The sequence below is a fragment of the Haliotis rufescens genome, unplaced genomic scaffold (assembly GCF_023055435.1).
Source record: "Haliotis rufescens isolate VD_foot unplaced genomic scaffold, xgHalRufe1.0.p SCAF_39, whole genome shotgun sequence".
Taxonomy (NCBI): Eukaryota; Metazoa; Mollusca; class Gastropoda; order Lepetellida; family Haliotidae; genus Haliotis; species Haliotis rufescens.
The window spans coordinates 4,039,966-4,064,028 of record NW_025964101.1 but is presented as its reverse complement, the minus strand read 5'-3'; the positions used below and the strand labels follow the sequence as shown (position 1 = coordinate 4,064,028).

Here is a 24,063-nt window from a genome sequence, read left to right as displayed (position 1 = left end):
TAATGACAACAATAGAACAATTTCCTAACAAAGTCAGGACAAGGGAATGATTCAGTGAGGACCATATCACTAATGCTAATAATATCACTAAGTCCTGGCAGCCTCAGTCGATAATGTGACCACCAATTCCTATCATTCAGGTATGTCCCACAAGACACCCAGGACACATGCAGAGTTTAGAGACATACCAGTTTGTTCACTGAGCTCACAAAGTTCACAGCTACATGCACCCCAGACCTTGATCTACAACAACTAAGAACATGAAGATCATTTGCTGGTCCTTGGTCAGAGTATTCTAATGTATGTATTTTTCAAATAAAGACGATAATCTGTCAGTTTATAGAATGAAGGGTTTACTGTTCACCCCATTGAGTTAAGTGCACTTTTGGGCATGGGTGGCCCAGTCGTCTAAGGCGCTCTGATTCGCTGTGCAGAGTTGCACCCCTTGGACACGCAAGAAACCTATGATTGTGGGTTTGAATCCCAGTTCATCCTGATTATGTTTCTAGGTTTGTCAGCACCATACCCGTGCTCGTGGGTTTCACCGAAGTGGTAAACGTCTGAGACCTGCATCACTTTGGACTTTCATCCCACATTAAGCTGACACTCACTCACTCACATATTTATCACCCCAATGAGTTAAGTGCACATATTTATCAATGGAGTTAAGTACACTTATTTATTACCCCATTGAGTTAAGTGCACTTATTTATTACCCTATTGAGTTAAGTGCACTTATTTATTACCCCATTGAGGTAAGTGCACTTATTTATTACCCCATTGAGTTAAGTGCACTTATTTATTACCCATTGAGTTAAGTGCACTTATTTATCACCCCACTGAGTTAAGTGCACTTATTTATTACCCATTGAGTTAAGTGCACTTATTTATCACCCCACTGAGTTAAGTGCACTTATTTATTACCCATTGAGTTAAGTGCACTTATTTATTACCCCACTGAGTTAAGTGCACTTATTTATTACCCATTGAGTTAAGTGCACTTATTTATCACCCCACTGAGTTAAGTGCACTTATTTATTACCCCGTTGTTAAGTGCACTTATTTATTAATTCTGTGACTAATTCAGCCTTGACTATCACTCCTTGACAGCAGTTCTGCATTACACTTTCTAATATTTATCTACATATGAATCATACATGCATCTTCAAGAAAAAATCATTTTGATGGTAGTGTGTTAATATTTTAGCACAATGATAAATACAATCACCGCATATTTCCTTACTTTCTAATGTGCGGTGATTTATTCCATGCATAATAAATGGCTGTGACTGAGTTGGGCTTAACCCCGCTTTGAACAGTATTACTGTTATAACGCGGGGTGTCAGCTTAATGTGGGATGAAAGCCCGAAGTGATGCTGATCTCAGACATTTACCACTTTAGTGAAAACCCACGAGCACGGGTATGGTGCTGACAAACCCAGAAACATAATCGGGGCAAACAGGGAATCCAAATCACAATCATACTTTTCTGGCGTGCCCAACGGACGTAACTCGTCACAGCGAATTGCGGTGCAAATGGCTAAGATGCCAGACCACAGGGTTACAATGAAGTGACGTCACACTGCAAAAAACACTGCAGTACTAATCTGCAGCCCTTCATAATGGCAATATGACTTAAAAATATGTTCTTACAGGATTCATGATACGTTCGTGTTTCACAGTGCAGACATAAAAAATATTTCCTTTGGGGGCCTACAAAAAGATACTTTGAAGCAAAAGGATCAGACAGAACATTGGTTTTGTCTGTACAGAGACTAGACATCCATTAATCATGTACAGCATTCATAATGCAACTACAAGAATATTGTTCTGACGTTCCGGAATTAATTACGAAATTCAATTCCATTCCTAGTTTATGAAAATATTTTGAGAAATGTTATTTAAAATAATTCTGTAACAGTAATTATCAATGTTAGGGGTTTAAAGATTGTGGAACAGACATAAAAAATACATTCAATCCTTTCTAAATGATGAATAAATGATAAATTACTTACAAATGTATATGTATATAATGTCTGTTGGGTTATCTTAATACCAAGTACATAATATCCCTTTTCATATTTTCATACTTTTTAAATATCACAGCTTTAACACATAAGACACTGATCTCAAATGATCATCATATTCATATTTTTGTTTATTGAATAAATACATGCATATTCGATTAGGAAATTTCTAAGCAACCAATTTGTGGTCATTCTGACAAATGGTCCGATATTTTCGAAGACATAACAATTTCTAAGGGTAATAGCAAAAGAAACAACTGCACAAAATTGTTAAATTAGGTAACCTTTGTAGATATAATTCAAATTTATAAAATCCAGATACGTTTTAGAAAAAATAAAATAAAAAAGGTGAATAAACATGCATCACCCAAATTCATCAACTGATACAACCAGAAAAGTCCACTTTCCCCAATATCACACTGGCCCACAAATAATTGACTCTGGGCCCGACACACCGGTGATTTATAACATCAGCAATGATACACATATTTCCCGAAAAAATCACAAGTTTCATTATGATCCATATAAATATTCCCATATATATATATAAAAACAATATTTATTCTAAAACCGTAACAGATTTCATCCATCTGATCCAACTTGACTATTTTCTTTAGAACTGTCCACACTGGTTTTACACTTAGAGAGAACTTTATCAAGTCTAGCTATGAATGCATCCACATCATGTTTGGTCATCCCGATTGCGGCGGCTGCAGTCAGGTAGGTGCAGGGGTAGTTGTCATGGTGGGCGCCGTAGTTCTTGAAGGTGAACCCACAAATGGTGTTGCTCTTCCCAGGCGCAACAACCCTAATGGAAGAACAGAACAGTTCATTAATTTGCACAAAATCCAGTCAGATTGGCAACTCTGTGATGGTACTTGTCAGGACTCCAATCCACAAAACATTCGTAGTGCTACAACATTTGTAAGGCTATGATAAACTAAACTATGGAGTTACAATCAGTTGTAATCCTGCGACATCTTGATGGATCGGTACCCTGGTTATGAAGTTGCAAATCCAGATATTTTTTTTATTGAACTGAAATATAGGTGAAAATAAGAAAAAGGTTGCTTGTTGTGTGACACTGCGCTCAACAATATTTCAGCAACATTTCAGCAAATTTCAGCATTGGTTCAGCAATATTTCTGCAATATGTCAGCAATGTTTCAACAAATATTTCAGTAATGTTTCAACAATGTTTAAGCAATATGTCATCAATGTTTTTTAAAGCAATATTTCAGCACTGTTTCAACAATATTTCAGCAATGTTTCAGCAATATTTCAGCACTGTTTCAACAATATTTCAGCAATATTTCAGCACTGTTTCAACAAAATTTCAGCAATGTTTCAGCAATAGTTCAGCTAAATGATGGAGGACTGTAATTACTGAAGTAAGGACCAGACAGTCCAGTGCGAGTACTACGATCTACGCTGACGTGGTACAATGACCCACAATCAACAAGGTCACCCGGCCAATCCATTCCAACCAGAATTGGTTGCTTGGGAAATATTCTAACCCAGCATCTTCACAAGAAATCAGAGTTTAACATCTGATTCTAATGAGATTAAAACTACAAGTGTTTCCTACCTTCTCTGTCATTACATCATATACCCCGGAACTTTCATAACAAAAGTCCTTGAGACCATCCAATAGACATACAGTGTAACACGTTTATAACAAGCATGGATACAGCACACATAACAAACTATTTAAACAAGTCTCACGGCAGCTCTATATTGACATACAAAAATCAGATCGAAATATCTATGACTCATTATGAGTCAAAGCACAGCATTTATGATGTACCGGGATATGTATCCATTCTCAGTCAACTAGGTTCATTCCAAGTCACCAAGGGTGGTCGGGTAGCCTAGTGGCTAAAGCGTTCGCTCGTCATGCCGAAGACCACGGTTCGATTCCCGACATGGGTACAATGTGTGAAGCCCATTTCTGGTGTCCCCCGCCGTGATATTGCTGGAATATTGTTAAAAGCGGGGTAAAACCAAACTCACTCACTCACTCACTCACTCCAAGTCACCAATAGCAGTAATCTGATGCAGTTTGCTTTGAACAGTGTGTTAGTGTTGTCTGCCAACCAGTTCACACACAATTTCCCTGAAATTTACATTACCACATCTGAATGAACCTTGGCTTAAAACTAATAAAATAGACTGAACACTTATGTGATTTTTTTGTTCACATTTTCAATTTTCATTTCAATCCAAGATGGCAGATATTCCCTAGTTTGCAATTAAACTACAGATACACTGATTTTCATGGCCACTTGAGTTTTGTTATATCCGAGTTTTTTCTGTATTGAGTTACCATAGCAACAAGTAGAGTTTCCATGTCAGACCATTTTCATAAACAATATTATTTATGAGGTTTCATAACATTTCATGGTTGTTGACTACTTTATAGCAGAAATCATAGCAGTGGACACTCTTGCTATGGGAGTAGATATTGGCAACAGATGTCTTTTTTAAAAATGTTTTATTTTTCTATATTCATATGTTTTACAAACCTTCCAAGACAATAACTTCCATGTTCCATCTGTACAAGTATATTACAATCAACAACTGAGGACGGGAATTGTAGACTAAAATTATAAAACATATTTAATTGCCACTTTACAAGACCTGAATATTTGGTTTCAGAACATTGCTCAAGTTCTAAATGGAAGACCAGGGATGGTGGAATATGACATCACATTAAAATTACCGACACACAATGTCTTGATGTATGTTTTCACTCCATCCATGTATGAACCATCCCAGTTCTACCCATTCTTAGAATCCATTGTAGCCATTGGATCCCCATCTAAACACTGTTGTATGGCAAGTACAGGGGTCACCCCCACCCCCACCCCCCACAATCCCATGCAGAGCTAGTGTAATGTATGCACAGGAGAACTGTTGGTTGGTTGGTTTGATGTTTTACGCCGCGATCAGCAATATTCCAGCTATATGACAGCGGTCTGTAAATAATCAAGTCTGGACCAGAAAATCCAGTGATTGATATTGTGACCAATGACTTACTTCAACCAAGTCAGCGAGCCTGACCAGCCGATCCTGTTAGTCGCCTCTTACGACAAGCAAAGTTGCCTTTTACGGCAAGCATGGGTTGCTGAAGATCTATTCTGACCCGGATCTTCATGGGTCCACAAGAGAACTGACCTGGTTCCTGAGACAAATCTGGTGAACAGCATAGAGCCGATTTCAGTGGCCGTCCTACTGTCTGCCGCACTGCTTGGTGAGAGACCCATCCCTGAAACATCATGGCATGCACTGTCTGAACTAGATGAACACCATGGCATGCACTGTCTGAACTAGGAGATGAACATCGTGTGATGCATTGTCTGAACTAGGAGATGAACATCGTGTGATGCACTTTCTGAACTAGGAGATGAACATGTGTGATGCACTGTCTGAACTAGGAGATGAACATCGTGTGATGCACTTTCTGAACTAGGAGATGAACATCGTGTGATGCATTGTCTGAACTAGGAGATGAACATCGTGTGATGCACTTTCTGAACTAGGAGATGAACATGTGTGGTACACTGTCTGAACTAGGAGATGAACATCGTGTGGTACACTGTCTGAACTAGGAGATGAACATCGTGTGGTGCAATGTCTGAACTAGGAGATGAACATCGTGTGGTACACTGTCTGAACTAGGAGATGAACATCGTGTGGTGCAATGTCTGAACTAGGAGATGAACACGTGTGATGCACTGTCTGAACTAGGAGATGAACATCATGGGGTGCACTGTCTGAACAAGGAGATGAACATTGCGTGATGCACTGTCTGAACTAGGAGATGAACACGTGTGATGTACTGTCTGAACTAGGAGATGAACATCGTGTGATGCACTTTCTGAACTAGGAGATGAACATCGTGTCGTACACTGTCTGAACAAGGAGATGAACATTGTGTGATGCACTGTCTGAACTAGGAGATGAACATCGTGTGATGCATTGTCTGAACTAGGAGATGAACATCGTGTGATGCACTGTCTGAACTAGGAGATGAACATCATGGGGTGCACTGTCTGAACAAGGAGATGAACATTGCGTGATGCACTGTCTGAACTAGGAGATGAACACGTGTGATGTACTGTCTGAACTAGGAGATGAACATCGTGTGGTGCACTATCTGAACTAGGAGATGAACATCGTGTGATACACTGTCTGAACTAGGAGATGAACATCATGGGGTGCACTGTCTGAACAAGGAGATGAACATTGCGTGATGCACTGTCTGAACTAGGAGATGAACACGTGTGATGTACTGTCTGAACTAGGAGATGAACATCATGTGGTGCACTGTCTGAACTAGGAGATGAACATCATTTGGTGCAATGTCTGAACTAGGAGATGAACATCGTGTGATGCACTGTCTGAACTAGGAGATGAACATCGTGTGATGCACTGTCTGAACTAGGAGATGAACATCATGGGGTGCAATGTCTGAACTAGGAGATGAACATCATGTGGTGCACTGTCTGAACTAGGAGATGAACATTTTTAGGTGCACTGTCAGAGTTATGAGTGAGTGGGTATGATTTTAGGCCGCTTTTAGCAATATTACAGCAATATCACTGTGGGGGACACCAGAAATGCGCTCCACACATTGTAGCATCTTGGGTATCTAACGCGGGCCTTTGGTGTGACGAGCCATGCTTCAACCACTAGGCTACCCTACCGCCCCATCTGAATTAGGACATGAACATCTTAAGGTGCACTGTCTGAATTAGGACATTAAATGGCAAGTAAAGTCGTCAAAGAAACTTTGCAGATTTTAATACTTCAGTGCATACTGAATCACAAATGCTTGACAAAAATTATATTTAAAACCGAAATAGCATAAAATAGACAATAAAAAAGCGCCCCCCAAACGATAGAAAGGGGATTCAGTGGATAATTATGATATGGGAGTGAGTGAGATGGGTGTGAGTTGAACTCTGCTTTGAACAGTATTTCAGTTACATCATGACCTGTCAGTTTGATGTGGTAGGCAGGTTGAAGTGATGCAGGTCCTACATGTTACTTTGGTGAAACCAACAAGCTTTGTTTGTTTGTTTGTTGTTTAATGCTGCACTCAGCAATATTCAAGCTATATGACGTCAGTCTGTAAATAATTGAGTCTGGACCAGACAATACAGTGACTGACATCATGAGCATCGATCTACGCATTCGGGATACGATGACATGAATCAACCAAGTCAGCAAGCCTGACCACACGATCCCGTTAATCGCCTCTTACGACAAGCATAGTCACCTTTTGCAGCAAGCATGGGTTGCTGAAGATCTATTCTACCTAGGATTTTCACGGGTTGAAATAAGCAAGCAAGAGTATGGCGGTGAAAAGGAATAATGGCCAGTTGGAATTCTTACCCGCAACCAAAGGTTTCTGTCCCACCTAAGGGATGCAACTCTGCCTCTACTAAACAAGGTCTCACCTAGTGATATCGGGTTGTGTTTGGTGTCAAGGAGTCGCTCGCCATGCTTCTCAGCACACTGTCTGAGACAGTCGGCCAGGTACGTGTACATCAGCTTCCTGTCCCTCAGAAGCTGTTTGTACCCTGCCACGCCCAGCGACAGCAGAGTCATCAGCAGGTCCAGGGACGGCGAGGCCGAGGCTCGACCTGAAACAACAATCAGGTCATACTGAGCTGTGGAGTGACCTGAAACAACAATCAGGTCATATTGAGCTGTGGAGTGACCTGAAACAATGATCAGGTCATACTGAGTTGTGGAGTGACCTGAAACAACAATCAGGTCATATTGAGTTGTGGAGTGACCTGAAACAACAATCAGGTCATATTGAGTTGTGGAGTGACCTGAAACAACAATCAGGTCATACTGAGCTGTGGAGTGACCTGAAACAACAATCAGGTCATATTGAGTTGTGGAGTGACCTGAAACAACAATCAGGTCATACTGAGCTGTGGAGTGACCTGAAACAACAATCAGGTCATATTGAGCTGTGGAGTGACCTGAAACAACAATCAGGTCATATTGAGTTGTGGAGTGACCTGAAACAACAATCAGGTCATACTGAGCTGTGGAGTGACCTGAAACAATGATGAGGTCCTACTGAGCTGTGGAGTGACCTGAAACAATAAACAGGTCCTACTCAGCTGTGGAGTGACCTGAAACAACAATCAGGTCATACTGAGCTGTTGAGTGACCTGAAACAACAATCAGGTCATACTGAGCTGTGGAGTGACCTGAAACAACAATCAGGTCATACTGAGTTGTGGAGTGACCTGAAACAACAATCAGGTCATACTGAGCTGTGGAGTGACCTGAAACAACAATCAGGTCATACTGAGCTGTGGAGTGACCTGAAACAATGATGAGGTCCTACTGAGCTGTGGAGTGACCTGAAACAATGATGAGGTCCTACTGAGCTGTGGAGTGACCTGAAACAATGATGAGGTCCTACTGAGCTGTGGAGTGACCTGAAACAATGAACAGGTCCTACTGAGCTGTGGAGTGACCTGAAACAATGATCAGGTCCTACTGAGCTGTTGAGTGACCTGAAACAATGATCAGGTCATACTGAGCTGTGGAGTGACCTGAAACAACAATCAGGTCATACTGAGCTGTGGAGTGACCTGAAACAACAATCAGGTCATACTGAGCTGTGGTGTGACCTGAAACAACAAGCAGGTCCTACTGAGCTGTTGAGTGACCTGAAACAATGATGAGGTCCTACTGAGCTGTGGAGTGACCTGAAACAATGAACAGGTCCTACTGAGCTGTTGAGTGACCTGAAACAATGATCAGGTCCTACTGAGCTGTGGAGTGACCTGAAACAACAATCAGGTCATACTGAGCTGTGGAGTGACCTGAAACAACAATCAGGTCATACTGAGCTGTGGTGTGACCTGAAACAACAAGCAGGTCCTACTGAGCTGTAGAGTGACCTGAAACAATGAACAGGTCCTACTCAGCTGTGGAGTGACCTGAAACAACAATCAGGTCCTACTGAGCTGTTGAGTGACCTGAAACAATGATCAGGTCCTACTGAGCTGTGGAGTGACCTGAAACAATGAACAGGTCCTACTGAGCTGTGGAGTGACCTGAAACAATGATGAGGTCCTACTGAGCTGTGGAGTGACCTGAAACAATGAACAGGTCCTACTGAGCTGTGGAGTGACCTGAAACAATGATCAGGTCCTACTGAGCTGTTGAGTGACCTGAAACAATGATGAGGTCCTACTGAGCTGTGGAGTGACCTGAAACAACAATCAGGTCATACTGAGCTGTGGAGTGACCTGAAACAACAATCAGGTCATACTGAGCTGTGGAGTGACCTGAAACAACAATCAGGTCATACTGAGCTGTGGTGTGACCTGAAACAATGAACAGGTCCTACTGAGCTGTGGAGTGACCTGAAACAATGATCAGGTCATACTGAGCTGTTGAGTGACCTGAAACAATGATGAGGTCCTACTGAGCTGTGGAGTGACCTGAAACAATGAACAGGTCCTACTCAGCTGTGGAGTGACCTGAAACAACAATCAGGTCATACTGAGCTGTTGAGTGACCTGAAACAACAATCAGGTCATACTGAGCTGTGGAGTGACCTGAAACAATGATCAGGTCATACTGAGCTGTGGAGTGACCTGAAACAACAATCAGGTCATACTGAGCTGTGGAGTGACCTGAAACAACAATCAGGTCATACTGAGCTGTGGAGTGACCTGAAACAACAATCAGGTCATACTGAGCTGTGGAGTGACCTGAAACAATAATGAGGTCATACTGAGCTGTGGAGTGACCTGAAACAACAATCAGGTCATACTGAGCTGTGGAGCTGCGGGGACATATCTCCCTCACAGTATTATCTTGTCACGTTGGTGCAATAGTGCATGAGTGAGTTGGGTTTAATGCCAGTACTATAATAACACTATATAACAGTACTCCAATTTAATCACAATTAAAGTCAGCTTAATGTTGGAAAACATGACGTGATGCAGGTCTCTGACGTTTACCAGTTTGGTGAAACCAACAAGCATGGGTATGGTGCTGACAAACCTAGAAACAATCAGGGATTCGAACCCACAATCATAGGTTTCTGACGTGAGAATTGCCCGCCTTAGATGATTGAGCCAGCCTTAGCCCTCCGATGTTCCAATAGAGACTGATGTTCCTTTATCAGACTTTTTATCGTTCCCCTGCACTGACTCATTCTCCCATCTCTTTCCTTACCTGGATATGTTTTGCTGATCTCCTCAATAAATGTTTTGTCGAATCCGGCGATGATGGCGCCACCTACCGGCACCATGAAGTTCTTGTCTGTGCTCTGCACAAACGCATCAACTCGTCCCACTCTGGCGGCCTACATACAAACAGATGTACAACACAATGAATCTTGATGATGACTAAACCAGCTGACTTCACATTGAGCTATAATTGGGTTTTCATTAACACTCCAGCTACCATAAGCGATGGCATGTTGCAGAAAAAACTAATGCTAGTTATCACCTTGAATTGTCATATTAATAATAACTGCTCTTAAATCAATTATTATCTTATGTTCCTGGGGCACTTGTGTGAGTGAGTCATGTTTTATGCCAATTTTAGCAATAGGACCCAGGGATGCTGGTACCTGCTGTAGAAGGTGACAGCACTTGGAGCTCTGCACCCCGTAGGCGTTGTTGACAACATGGGGGACACCCTGCTCCTTGCACAGCCGCCCAATCTCTTCTAAACTGAAACATGTCAACAAACAATATAGAGCTGTAAACATACCTGTGTACTACACCCACCCGTCTATTACACCCACCTGTCTATTACACCCACCTGTCTATTACAACCACCTGTCTATTACACCAACCTGTCTATTACACCCACCTGTCTATTACAACCACCTGTCTATTACAACCACCTGTCTATAACACCAATCTGTCTACAATACTAACCTGTCTACAACACCCACCTGTCTACTACACCCCCTGTCTACAACACACACCTGGCTACTACACCCACCTGTCTACTACACCCACCTGTCTACTACACCCACCTGTCTATTACCTCCACCTGTCTACAACACCTGGCTACTACACCAACCTGTCTACTACACCCACCTGTCTATTACCTCCACCTGTCTACAACACCCACCTGTCTACAACACCCACCTGTCTACTACACCCACCTGTCTACAACACCCACCTGTCTACTACACCCACCTGTCTACTACACCCACCTGTCTACAACACCCACCTGACTACTACACCTACCTGTCTACAACACCCACCTGTCTACTGCACCCACCTGTCTACTACACCCACCTGTCTACTACACCCACCTGTCTACTGCACCCACCTGTCTACTACACCCACCTGTCTACTACACCCACCTGTCTACAACACCCACCTGTCTACTGCACCCACCTGTCTACTACACCCACCTGTCTACTGCACCCACCTGTCTACTACACCCACCTGTCTACTACACCCACCTGTCTACAACACCCACCTGTCTACTGCACCCACCTGTCTACTACACCCACCTGTCTACTACACCCACCTGTCTACTACACCCACCTGTCTACAACACCAACCTGTCTACAACACCCACCAATCTGCCACCCTGGGACTCCCTGTCTACTACACCCACCTGTCTACTACACCCACCTGTCTACTACACCCACCTGTCTACTGCACCCACCTGTCTACTACACCCACCTGTCTACTACACCCACCTGTCTACTACACCCACCTGTCTACAGCACCCACCTGTCTACTACACCAACCTGTCTACTGCACCCACCTGTCTACAACACCCACCTGTCTACTACACCCACCTGTCTACTACACCCACCTGTCTACAGCACCCACCTGTCTACTGCACCCACCTGTCTACAACACCCACCTGTCTACTACACCCACCTGTCTACTACACCCACCTGTCTACTACACCCACCTGTCTACAACACCCACCTGTCTACTACACCCACCTGTCTACTACACCCACCTGTCTACTACACCCACCTGTCTACTACACCCACCTGTCTACAACACCCACCTGACTACTACACCTACCTGTCTACAACACCCACCTGTCTACTGCACCCACCTGTCTACTACACCCACCTGTCTACTACACCCACCTGTCTACTGCACCCACCTGTCTACAACACCCACCTGTCTACTGCACCCACCTGTCTACTACACCCACCTGTCTACTACACCCACCTGTCTACTACACCCACCTGTCTACTACACCCACCTGTCTACAACACCAACCTGTCTACAACACCCACCAATCTGCCACCCTGGGACTCCCTGTCTACTACACCCACCTGTCTACTACACCCACCTGTCTACTACACCCACCTGTCTACAACACCCACCAATCTGCCACCCTGGGACTCCCTGTCTACTACACCCACCTGTCTACTACACCCACCTGTCTACTACACCCACCTGTCTACTGCACCCACCTGTCTACAACACCCACCTGTCTACTACACCCACCTGTCTACTACACCCACCTGTCTACAGCACCCACCTGTCTACTGCACCCACCTGTCTACAACACCCACCTGTCTACTACACCCACCTGTCTACAACACCCACCTGTCTACTACACCCACCTGTCTACTACACCCACCTGTCTACTACACCCACCTGTCTACAACACCCACCTGTCTACTGCACCCACCTGTCTACAACACCCACCTGTCTACTACACCCACCTGTCTACAACACCCACCTGTCTACTGCACCCACCTGTCTACAACACCCACCTGTCTACTACACCCACCTGTCTACAACACCCACCTGTCTACTACACCCACCTGTCTACTACACCCACCTGTCTACTACACCCACCTGTCTACTACACCCACCTGTCTACTACACCCACCTGTCTACTGCACCCACCTGTCTACAACACCCACCAATCTGCCACCCTGGGACTCCCTGTCTACTACACCCACCTGTCTACTACACCCACCTGTCTACTACACCCACCTGTCTACTACACCCACCTGTCTACTGCACCCACCTGTCTGGCACCCTGGGAGTGAAGCAGCTTGTGGTAGACATGACACACAGAACGTTCTCCGCCCCCACCTCGGCCATCTTGTCCCGGATTGCTGCCACATCCGTCTGCAGCTCGTCACCGACCAGTTGGTTCTCAATCACCAGCGGCTGAAAACCTGAACAAGGAGAAGCAAACTATCAGTCCCTGTGGCTAAAAGTACAAAATTCAAAAACGAGTGCAAAATCGGCACCTCCGGAAGCGTTAAATGACCAACATGATCATCATTATCATCAAAAACATACCGATTTCCCCCTCTAAAATAAATACAATCTCAGCAAAACACAAATCAAAATCCAAAACAAAACAATTCCACAAACTTCCATTATAAACAGGTATCAACTTATAAGACATACAATTATGAAAATAAATACGCACAGTGTCACTGATATATACCAGCATTTATGATAAGATGTAAACATACTTTATGTAGTATTAATACCACAAGAGTGATTACAAGCGAGAATTATTTATTTCATTTTATTGTAGGATTCATATTTTGTATGTTTGAATTGCATGTTAAATGTTTGGGCATTATTCAAGTGTAAAGATTTGATAGATAAGCTTGAAAATAATACAAATTAATGTAATGATTGAAAACAAAAGGCAATTCTGTGATTTTTCTGCAATTCTGCAGAAAGTCACATTTTCAGCAAATCTTTTTGCAGAATTTAAGAACTTGTATCGTACTGAACTGTCAGGCCAATAGCATCAACCCAGAACTTCCCTGGATCTATCTGTCAGTGGATCCACGAGACTCTCAGGAATACTATTTGGACGTCCAAGTCAGGAAATCATCAGCCTCAGGTTGACAAGTGTGACTACTTCTATATCTACTAGAACCCAGTGATTGATATTGTGAGCAAGGGACCCTCGCTGTTGGGCTACGATGACATGCAATCAATCAAGTCAACGACCCTGACAACCTGATCAATTAAGTCACGTCTTACATTCCTCATAGGTCGCTGGGGTCCTATTCTAATCCGGATCCCCCACGATTTAACACAACTGGCTCAGGCTAGTGGTAAGCAGTATGACTGGTGCGGTATCTCTATGCAACTGAAGCAGCTTTATCACAGTTTCTAAGATGCTTCGCTAAAGGATCAAAAGCGCCAACGGTACGTTATCCTGTGATAAAGTAGACTTTTTGAGTTACGTCATAATGGGCTGAAGGCATGATGCTGTTCAAATTACCTCCCCCGTGATCTAATGTATCCTTGGTAACATGATTCTTTCATTACTGTCGAGGAAGATGGTGCATCCACATCAATTACCGATCAGTGAAATAGTTTCTATAACCTTGTTGAATACTGTATATTTTAAAATTAACACGAGCCTGAATTAAATGCAGCCTCACTGCACACTTTGGATAGCGGAAACACTAACTTTAATATAAACACAAACATGGTTTATTGAGCAGCAGTTGTAACAAGTACATAACAATATCAATTAAAGAATAGTCAGTGAATGAGTATGGTTTTACGCCGTTTTTAGCAATATTCCAGCAATATCACAGCGGGGTACACCAGAAATGGGCTTCACACATTGTACCCATGTCGGGAATCGAACCCGGGTCTTCGGCGAGACGAGCAAACGCTTTAACCACTAGGCTACCCGACCGCCCCAATTAAAGAATAGGAATTACACAATAGACATCCGGTGAGTTATCACTGCTGGGGTCAAGAGTTCTACCCACTTGTGTCAAACTAAGCATCATTGACCACTCCAATCAAAGGAACTGTTGTCGGTTCAACTATCTTATTGCCTTTGAACATTCTTAATGCCAGTCAACAGAATAAAAACATATAAACTGTGTGTTGTTTTTAGGAAAACACTGTTTATTGTTATTACCGAAGTGCTTTACTCAATGTTAATAAGCGGTGCTATTTGTGTTCCACTGGTGATGGGGTGGGGGGGTCGCATTGATTTGTGCCACCGTTTTGGCTATGGGTCAGCAGTCGTATTAATTTGGACATGCACTAATTTCAATATTTACAGTAACTGAATATTATTACCTGGGAAGAAGTATGGCAAGATGATGTCAACCATCTCTCATGCACCCTCGTGCTTTAACTATAATAGTTCAGGGCTAAACCAAACTTCATTACACTATATAACACAGCTACGTGATAAACCACAAAGAACAATGCAGAACGAAGCATGGTTTATTTCATGATACAACATTGTTCTATCGTGACCTCATTTCTGGAGATTCAAACATGCGCTCGCAACTTGATGACGTCATATATTGGACGACGTTATTTTGGAGAGGGAAGTGTCTTGTAAGTTGTTCCCCATAGATGTTTCTGGGCAATGCAGATAAATGCAGTGGCCGAACGATCGCATCCAAAAGTCAGAGAGATATGACAATTGGTATTAAGAGAAAAGGTACAGATAACTGATGTGAGGATCGTGAGAATATGCAGGACATACCAAACTTAACCCACCTGTTCCTAAAATGCACCTGTCTGATATTTCCGGGGCCGTATTCTATTGAGGGAGTCATCATTATTAAAGTTTGGGTAAATATGTTTAAAGCGCATACATTTTATCACCATAATGTACCCAGTGAGTTCTTCCCAATAGATGTAGCTGGGCAACGTATATTAAAACACAATGACCGTACGGTCGCTTCCAAAAGTGGGAGAGATATGACAATCGGCACTGAGAGAAAAGGTACATATAATCAAAGTGAAAATTGTGAGAATATGCAGGAAAGACCAAATTTACCACCCCCGGTTCATAAAATGGACTTCTCCTACATTGCTGTGGTCGGATTCAATTCAGGGTGTCATCATTATATAAATACGGGTAAATATTTCTAAAGCGTGTACTTTTTACTACATCCTTAAAGAGGCTGTACCTAATGTTGATATCTCATGTAAAAAATAAACAACTCGTGGTCATTGCTTATCATACAACAGCCTCTCATGCTTTATTCTCCCTGCAGTGTTTATTGTACGATAAACAACTCCCACTCGTCATTTATTTCTTAAATACATGGGGACAGAGCAAACGTCATTTCTTACTTATTTGTAGTTTTAATGACACACCTGCTGTGATGATGGACTTGAAGCAGGACTTCTGGTCGATCCGTGGCCAGATGACGTACTTGGCCTGGGGTCGACGCAGTCGTAGAGTTGACATGCACAGCACCAAACTCATGCCTGTTGCCATGGGAACAACAAAACAAGCAGCTGCTGACTGAATACCTGAAGAACACACCAAGTCATCATTAGTGACGGAGCCACCGACAGCCACACTTCAGCTACATCAGCCTCCAGGCCCCCACCCAGATGGCAAATAGTTGGAGCTTAACAAGGTACATTCTGAGTGGGCTGAAAGTTATATGTACTTTACCCATCAATTAAGAACAAGGAAGGTAAAAATTGGAAAAAGGAAAGTGTGACAGTAATGAGGGACTTAAATTGTTAAATCAATCAGCTGAGTAAGTAATAATCTGTTGTCATTCATAACATGTCTTATCTTTCATGAAAAAATTTCATACTTTTTAGAAAAAAAATCCTTTTCATTGGGTCAAAAATAGTCCTTACACTGTAAAATGTGTGTATTTCCCCAAGTCCTACCTGATATTCTGATTGCATCCAGGGCGAGGCTATTGGTCAGCTTCATCAAGACACTGGAACCAGCAGCTTTAGGCTGTATAGCCGATATGTCCCCGGAACGTCCGATGCCATGACCGAGTCTGTCAGGAGAGTGAGGAGTGAGTGAGTGAGTTGGGTTTAATGCCGCTTTTAACAGTATAACAGTCACAGCGCGGCGTGTCAGCTTAGTGTGGGAGGAAAGCCCGAAGTGATGCAGGTTTCAGATGTTTACCACTTCGGTGAAACCCTAGAACACGGGTATGGTGCTGACAAACCTAGAAACTGGGATTTGAACCCACAATCATAGGTGTCTGGCGTGCCCAAGGGATGCAACTCTGCACAGCGAATCATGGCGCCTTAGATGACTGGGCCACCCGTGCCCCCAGAAGAGTGAGGAGGGGAGATAGTACAACAGTACCTACACAAATACAGGACAGCTACCCCTACACAACAGAAGTGTCCCCCAGGAGAGTGAGGAGGGGAGATAGTACATCAGTACTTACACAAATACAGGACAGCTACCCCCACACAACAGAAGTGTCCCCCAGGAGAGTGAGGAGGGGAGATAGTACATCAGTACCTACACAAATACAGGACAGCTACCCCCACACAACAGAAGTGACCCCCCAGGAGAGTGAGGGGAGATAGTACAACAGTACCTACACAAATACAGGACAGCTACCCCTACACAACAGAAGTGTCCCCCAGGAGAGTGAGGAGGGGAGATAGTACATCAGTACTTACACAAATACAGGACAGCTACCCCCACACAACAGAAGTGTCCCCCAGGAGAGTGAGGAGGGGAGATAGTACAACAGTACCTACACAAATACAGGACAGCTACCCACACAACAGAAGTGTCCTCCAGGAGAGTGAGGAGGGGAGATAGTACAACAGTACCTACACAAATACAGGACAGCTACCCCCACAAAATGGAACTGCCCCCCAGAAAACTACCGGTACCCTGTACTCCATGCCCCACTTGACAAGTATTGGAGTAAATTGTTTTAATTCATGACATTTATTCAGGACTGTATCCTATAACTATCTAGAACTGGAATCCACTTTGCGACAAAGTGATGATGAGTCAGTGGATGTAACAAGCTAAGCACCTACAAGTCGGCACGCACCTTTTTTATTAAAGGGGGTGTTACTGCTTTCATGAAACAGGACATGTGCACTTAAAATATACACATTACTAGATGCAAACAAGACAATCTAGGTGGGACTACTGGTCTGGAAATCACTATTGGGATAACTATTGATATTGCAAGAAACTATTGCGATAACTACTGATATTGCAAGCAACTATTGCCATAACTATTGATATTGCAAGCAACTATTGTGATAACTATTCATATTGAAAGAAACTATTGTGATAAATATTGATATTGAAAGAAACTATTGCAATAACTATTGATATTGAAAGAAACTATTGCGATAACTATTGATATTGAAAAAAACTATTGCGATAAATATCAATAGTTTTCAAGACGGATTTTAGAGTTGAATTCAACCTTGGAACTAAAGTTTCCTTTGAATGTGATAACCCAATAACAACAAATAAAAAGTAAAGTTTGAGATATGACTGATTTGTTTTTTCTTTACCCTAAAAATTTATGAAAAAGAAGCTTCCACATTACCATGTGTAAATTACTACCACTCATGATCAAAAGAAAAACAAATTTGAACAGCATTGCATTAACAATCGAAATTATCGATATTCCTAACTGAAATCGATACTATTGACCGAAAACTGATTTAACAATCGATTTATTGACATTGTGCTTACCAATAGCAATATAGCAATATTTGGATTTATCGTGACACCCCGAAGACAGACAATGAGCAGGGAACACTAATACCGACTTAGACTCAAATATATTTCTCAGTTCGAAGCATGAAAAAAGCAATAATTTCTATGAAGGTCTATTAGCATGATTAGGTGGGGGTATAATTAGAAACATGGAAACAATTTCATTTGAGAGCCAAAAATTAATCAAATAATTTCTATTTTTGCTACCAAATTGGCACCAAATGATTCCCTGAACATGCTAAAAATGGCATGAGGAGGGTCATCCCTTCATTCCACCCCCTAACTACAATGTTCTATTTGAATGTTAGCTTTGAATGTTTAGTCTAAATCAGACCTGCATCCTAGTTGACAAAATATTCTGTAGTATGGTTCCTGGCATTCCTTGTGTTGTGTCATCTTTAAGCCCTTTACATCACACCCTATCTTCACACATAGCATTGTAACAACTGCCTTATTTACACCTACGAACAACACAAGAAACACAAGTTTTCCACTCAACAAACCTATAATGTCGCTGGGCAACCAGACCTGACGCGATCCTGGCCTCACGTTCACCCACACCACAGTTGCCCATGAAGTTGTTGCTGTCCATGACTGCGAGCTCCTGCAGCAGCAACTCAATGGTCTGGTCACTCCATCCCTCCTCCGGCAGCTTCCGCTGCAACATGTACCACACAGTTCGGAGGTCCACCTCAAGTCATAATACGCGGAACAACAGTACTGGGGATGGACACTGTATGATAAGTAGGGCTGGCTATCGAAACAGGTCATAGAGATCGATAGTCATTAACTAAATACAGTAAACTACATTTATAACGAACATGCTTATAACGAACTGACAGACATAATGAACTGATTATTTTTATCCCGTCCATTTGCCGTATATACGCAGTAAATATGTGTTACGTTTGTCATCATGTCATACAAAGTGTTGCTAAGTAACGTTAAGTAATTAGCAAAGCAAACGTGGTAAAATTAATTGTAGACAAGTGAAGCTTAGGGTTGACAAGTAAAGTTAAATGTAGACAAGTGAAGCAAAGTGTTGCTAAGTAAAGCAATGCGCAGCTATGTAAAGTTCAGTGTAGCTAAATAAAATTGAAGTGTAGCTAAGTAAAAACCTACATGTTGCAGAAGGTGGCGAATCTTGCTTTCATGAATCTGCCTGGCCTGCGCCCCTTGGCCCACATACGACCCTGGGACCAGCTTCTCACACAGCTGACGAATCTCCTCATTCATCCTGCACACCGGGACATGGTCACATGATGATCATTATTATTACCCGCAGGGTCAGAATTAAGCGTTTTTATAAAAATCGTATGTGCACTTGTGCAAATATCACATCACACGGACCAGTGTAGTGTTTACGTCATCTATCACATCACACGGACCAGTGTAGTGTTTACGCCATCTATCACATGACACGGACCAGTGTAGTGTTTACGTCATCTATGACATGACACAGACCAGTGTAGTGTTTACGTCATCTATCACATCACACAGACCAGTGTAGTGTTTACGCCATCTATCACATTACATGGACCGGTGAAGTGTTTACGTCATCTATGACATCACACGGACCAGTGTAGTGTTTACGTCATCTATCACATCACACAGACCAGTGTAGTGTTTACGCCATCTATCACATTACATGGACCGGTGAAGTGTTTACGTCATCTATGACATCACACGGACCAGTGTAGTGTTTACGTCATCTATCACATGACACGGACCAGTGTAGTGTTTACGTCATCTATCACATCGCACGGACCAGTGTAGTGTTTACGTCATCTATCATATTGCACGGACCAGTGTAGTGTTTACGTCATATATCACATCACACGGACCAGTGTAGTGTTTACGTCATTTATCACATCGCACGGACCAGTGTAGTGTTTACGTCATCTATCACATCGCACGTACCAGTGTAGTGTTTACGTCATCTATCACATCGCACGGACCAGTGTAGTGTTTACGTCATCTATCACATCGCACAGACCAGTGTAGTGTTTACGTCATCTATCACATCACATGGACCAGTGTAGTGTTTACGTCATTTATCACATCGCACGGACCAGTGTAGTGTTTACGTCATCTATCACATCGCACGGACCAGTGTAGTGTTTACGTCATCTATGACATTGCACGGACCAGTGTAGTGTTTACGTCATCTATCACATCGTACGGACCAGTGTAGTGTTTACGTCATCTATCACATCGCACGGACCAGTGTAGTGTTTACGTCATATATCACATCACACGGACCAGTGTAGTGTTTACGTCATTTATCACATCGCACGGACCAGTGTAGTGTTTACGTCATCTATCACATCGCATGGACCAGTGTAGTGTTTACGTCATCTATCACATCGCACGGACCAGTGCAGTGTTTACGTCATCTATGACATGACACGGACCAGTGTAGTGTTTACGTCATCTATCACATCGCACGGACCAGTGCAGTGTTTACGTCATCTATGACATGACATGGACCAGTGTAGTGTTTACGTCATCTATCACATCACACGGACCAGTGTAGTGTTTACGTCATTTATCACATCGCACGGACCAGTGTAGTGTTTACGTCATCTATCACATCGCACAGACCAGTGTAGTGTTTACGTCATCTATCACATCGCACAGACCAGTGTAGTGTTTACGTCATCTATGACATGACACGGACCAGTGTAGTGTTTACGTCATCTATCACATCGCACGGACCAGTGCAGTGTTTACGTCATCTATGACATTGCACGGACCAGTGTAGTGTTTACGTCATATATCACATCACACGGACCAGTGTAGTGTTTACGTCATTTATCACATCGCACGGACCAGTGTAGTGTTTACGTCATCTATCACATCGCACAGACCAGTGTAGTGTTTACGTCATCTATCACATCGCACGGACCAGTGTAGTGTTTACGTCATCTATTACATCGCACGGACCAGTGTAGTGTTTACGTCATATATCACATCGCACGGACCAGTGTAGTGTTTACGTCATCTATCACATCGCACGGACCAGTGTAGTGTTTACGTCATATATCACATCGCACGGACCAGTGTAGTGTTTACGTCATCTATCACATCACACGGACCAGTGTAGTGTTTACGTCATCTATGACATTGCACGGACCAGTGTAGTGTTTATATCATATATCACATCGCACGGACCAGTGTAGTGTTACGTCATCTATGACATTGCACGGACCAGTGTAGTGTTTACGCCATCTATCACATCACACGGACCAGTGTAGTGTTTACGTCATCTATCACATTGCACGGACCAGTGCAGTGTTTACGTCATCTATCACATCACACGGACCAGTGTAGTGTTTACGTCATATATCACATCGCACGGACCAGTGTAGTGTTTACGTCATCTATCACATCGCACGGACCAGTGCAGTGTTTACGTCATCTATGACATGACACGGACCAGTGTAGTGTTTACGTCATCTATCACATCGCACGGACCAGTGCAGTGTTTACGTCATCTATGACATGACATGGACCAGTGTAGTGTTTACGTCATATATCACATCACACGGACCAGTGTAGTGTTTACGTCATTTATCACATCGCACGGACCAGTGTAGTGTTTACGTCATCTATCACATCGCACAGACCAGTGTAGTGTTTACGTCATCTATCATATCGCACAGACCAGTGTAGTGTTTACGTCATCTATGACATGACACGGACCAGTGTAGTGTTTACGTCATCTATCACATCGCACGGACCAGTGCAGTGTTTACGTCATCTATGACATTGCACGGACCAGTGTAGTGTTTACGTCATATATCACATCACACGGACCAGTGTAGTGTTTACGTCATTTATCACATCGCACGGACCAGTGTAGTGTTTACGTCATCTATCACATCGCACAGACCAGTGTAGTGTTTACGTCATCTATCACATCGCACGGACCAGTGTAGTGTTTACGTCATCTATTACATCGCACGGACCAGTGTAGTGTTTACGTCATATATCACATCACACGGACCAGTGTAGTGTTTACGTCATCTATCACATTGCACGGACCAGTGCAGTGTTTACGTCATCTATCACATCACACGGACCAGTGTAGTGTTTACGTCTGACCACCCGATCCCGTTAGTCGCCTTTTACGACAAGCATAGTCACCTTTTACGGCAAGCATGGGTTGCTGAAGACCTATTCTACCCCGGAATCTTCACGGGTCGCAACATTCTGAAGTCACAATATATTGATCAGTTAGAAACCCACAGGAAATATTTTTTTTGTAAATTGAAAGAAAATGCGAGTGGTAATCGGGCACCACAATCTACATAGGATTTATAATGGTGGTGTTCTCGGCCGTGATGTAGGACCCAATCGCCGAAACACGTGTAGTTGGTTGATGTAAACAACACATTCTGTAATCACGGATGAAGCTGTCGACAATGACAGTCCTGTTCATCACATCTGTGAGGAACATTTGCGACTGACGATGACACCACATATATCTCGTTACATAATGATAACGTTACTGTCTAACGAAGTTACACCGAGTCGGATAAACCAAGAATACTCACTTGTCACGTTAGCCCAGTGCGGCTCCCGATAAACATCGAAACTCCACATGCCGGTAACCGTGTATGGAGCAAGAGATAACTCTAGTTATACATGCTATAGCAGACCACTAACATATTATTACTCGCGCTGCTTTTCTTGTTTGAGAAGCTATGGTCTCTGGTAGTGATGACGAAATTGTGTAAGCTTTTGAAATTTCACTTAATCATTCATTTATTCATGTTTTTTTAGCGTTTTATATATCAAATTCGGATTTGTCAACTACCCCAAATTAAGATCAAGTACCACAGGGCCACGGATAGCCATAATATACTGACTGTACTGATTACATTTAAAAAAATGTAATGTAATCAGTACAGTCAGTATAGTATGACTATCCGTGGCCCTGTGTCAAGTACCCTCAATTCACCCTGGATGGTGGAGAAATCTCTGTCTCTCTGTCAGGTACTCAACATAAGATCTCTATCTGGGACCCCTCTTTGTAGACTTAAACATATTTGTCAAAGTTTCTCAACTGAATAGCTGATCCACAATGACAAATTATATTTATGGATATAGCGACATCCCTCTTTCCGTCACTTGTAACATCTTCGCCTGTAGTAAATGACACATGTGTATCAGCTATTACTCTTGTTTGGGAATTATCGTTTCAATATCTCAACGTTAGATAAATCGAAATCAAACCCCGAGAGGCTCTAAGATGAAGCCCTAAAGCCGGATTACAGGGGATTTCGTTTTGGCACTAAGTGAGGAATTATCCACCCTTCGCTTTCCCCGGGGGGGGGGCGTATAAACAGGGAAAGAAAATCAAATATTATGTGTCTTTTAACAGAACAACCACTTTCTTTAAGTTTCGTGTTCGAAAAATAAACCTTCATTCCCTAAGCTGGCATATGTTTACCTAAATGTTATAAACTGTTGTACTTGAAAGTTTCTTCAGTTGTTTTATCTCTAATATATTTTTGATACACTCCCTTTTCAGCAAGAGGTTCAA

General features: G+C 42.8%; 1 protein-coding gene across 2 annotated transcripts; it reads right to left on the bottom strand.

The window, feature by feature from the left end:
• Positions 1-585: 585 nt before the first annotated feature.
• Positions 586-23,320, bottom strand: LOC124149173 (O-phosphoseryl-tRNA(Sec) selenium transferase-like). 2 transcript variants are annotated; one of them, XM_048381458.1, is made up of 11 exons: positions 23,072-23,320; positions 19,635-19,757; positions 19,016-19,170; positions 16,679-16,797; positions 16,145-16,303; positions 13,056-13,209; positions 10,654-10,756; positions 10,254-10,383; positions 7,493-7,678; positions 5,205-5,295; positions 586-2,835 (listed from the first exon to the last, which is right to left on the bottom strand). In XM_048381458.1, exons 2-11 carry the CDS (start codon positions 19,746-19,748, stop codon positions 2,610-2,612), a joined length of 1,437 nt encoding a protein of 478 aa, XP_048237415.1. In that variant the 5' UTR covers positions 19,749-19,757; positions 23,072-23,320; the 3' UTR covers positions 586-2,609. The 2 variants fall into 2 exon arrangements, with proteins under 2 accessions (XP_048237415.1, XP_048237416.1); XM_048381459.1 differs by having other exon boundaries at positions 19,635-19,749.
• Between the last annotated feature and the right edge of the window lie 743 nt (positions 23,321-24,063).

Excerpts from the sequence above, each read along its gene's own strand:
- LOC124149173 (XM_048381458.1), bottom strand. The coding sequence starts at position 19,748 with ATGAATGAGGAGATTCGTCAGCTGTGTGAGAAGCTGGTCCCAGGGTCG. Across the intron at positions 10,384-10,653 it reads GCTGTCACCTTCTACAGCAG|GCCGCCAGAGTGGGACGAGT; the intron begins GTACCAGCATCC and ends GTTTGTATGTAG. Across the intron at positions 2,836-5,204 it reads AGATTTGTCTCAGGAACCAG|GGTTGTTGCGCCTGGGAAGA; the intron begins GTCAGTTCTCTT and ends TTCTTCCATTAG.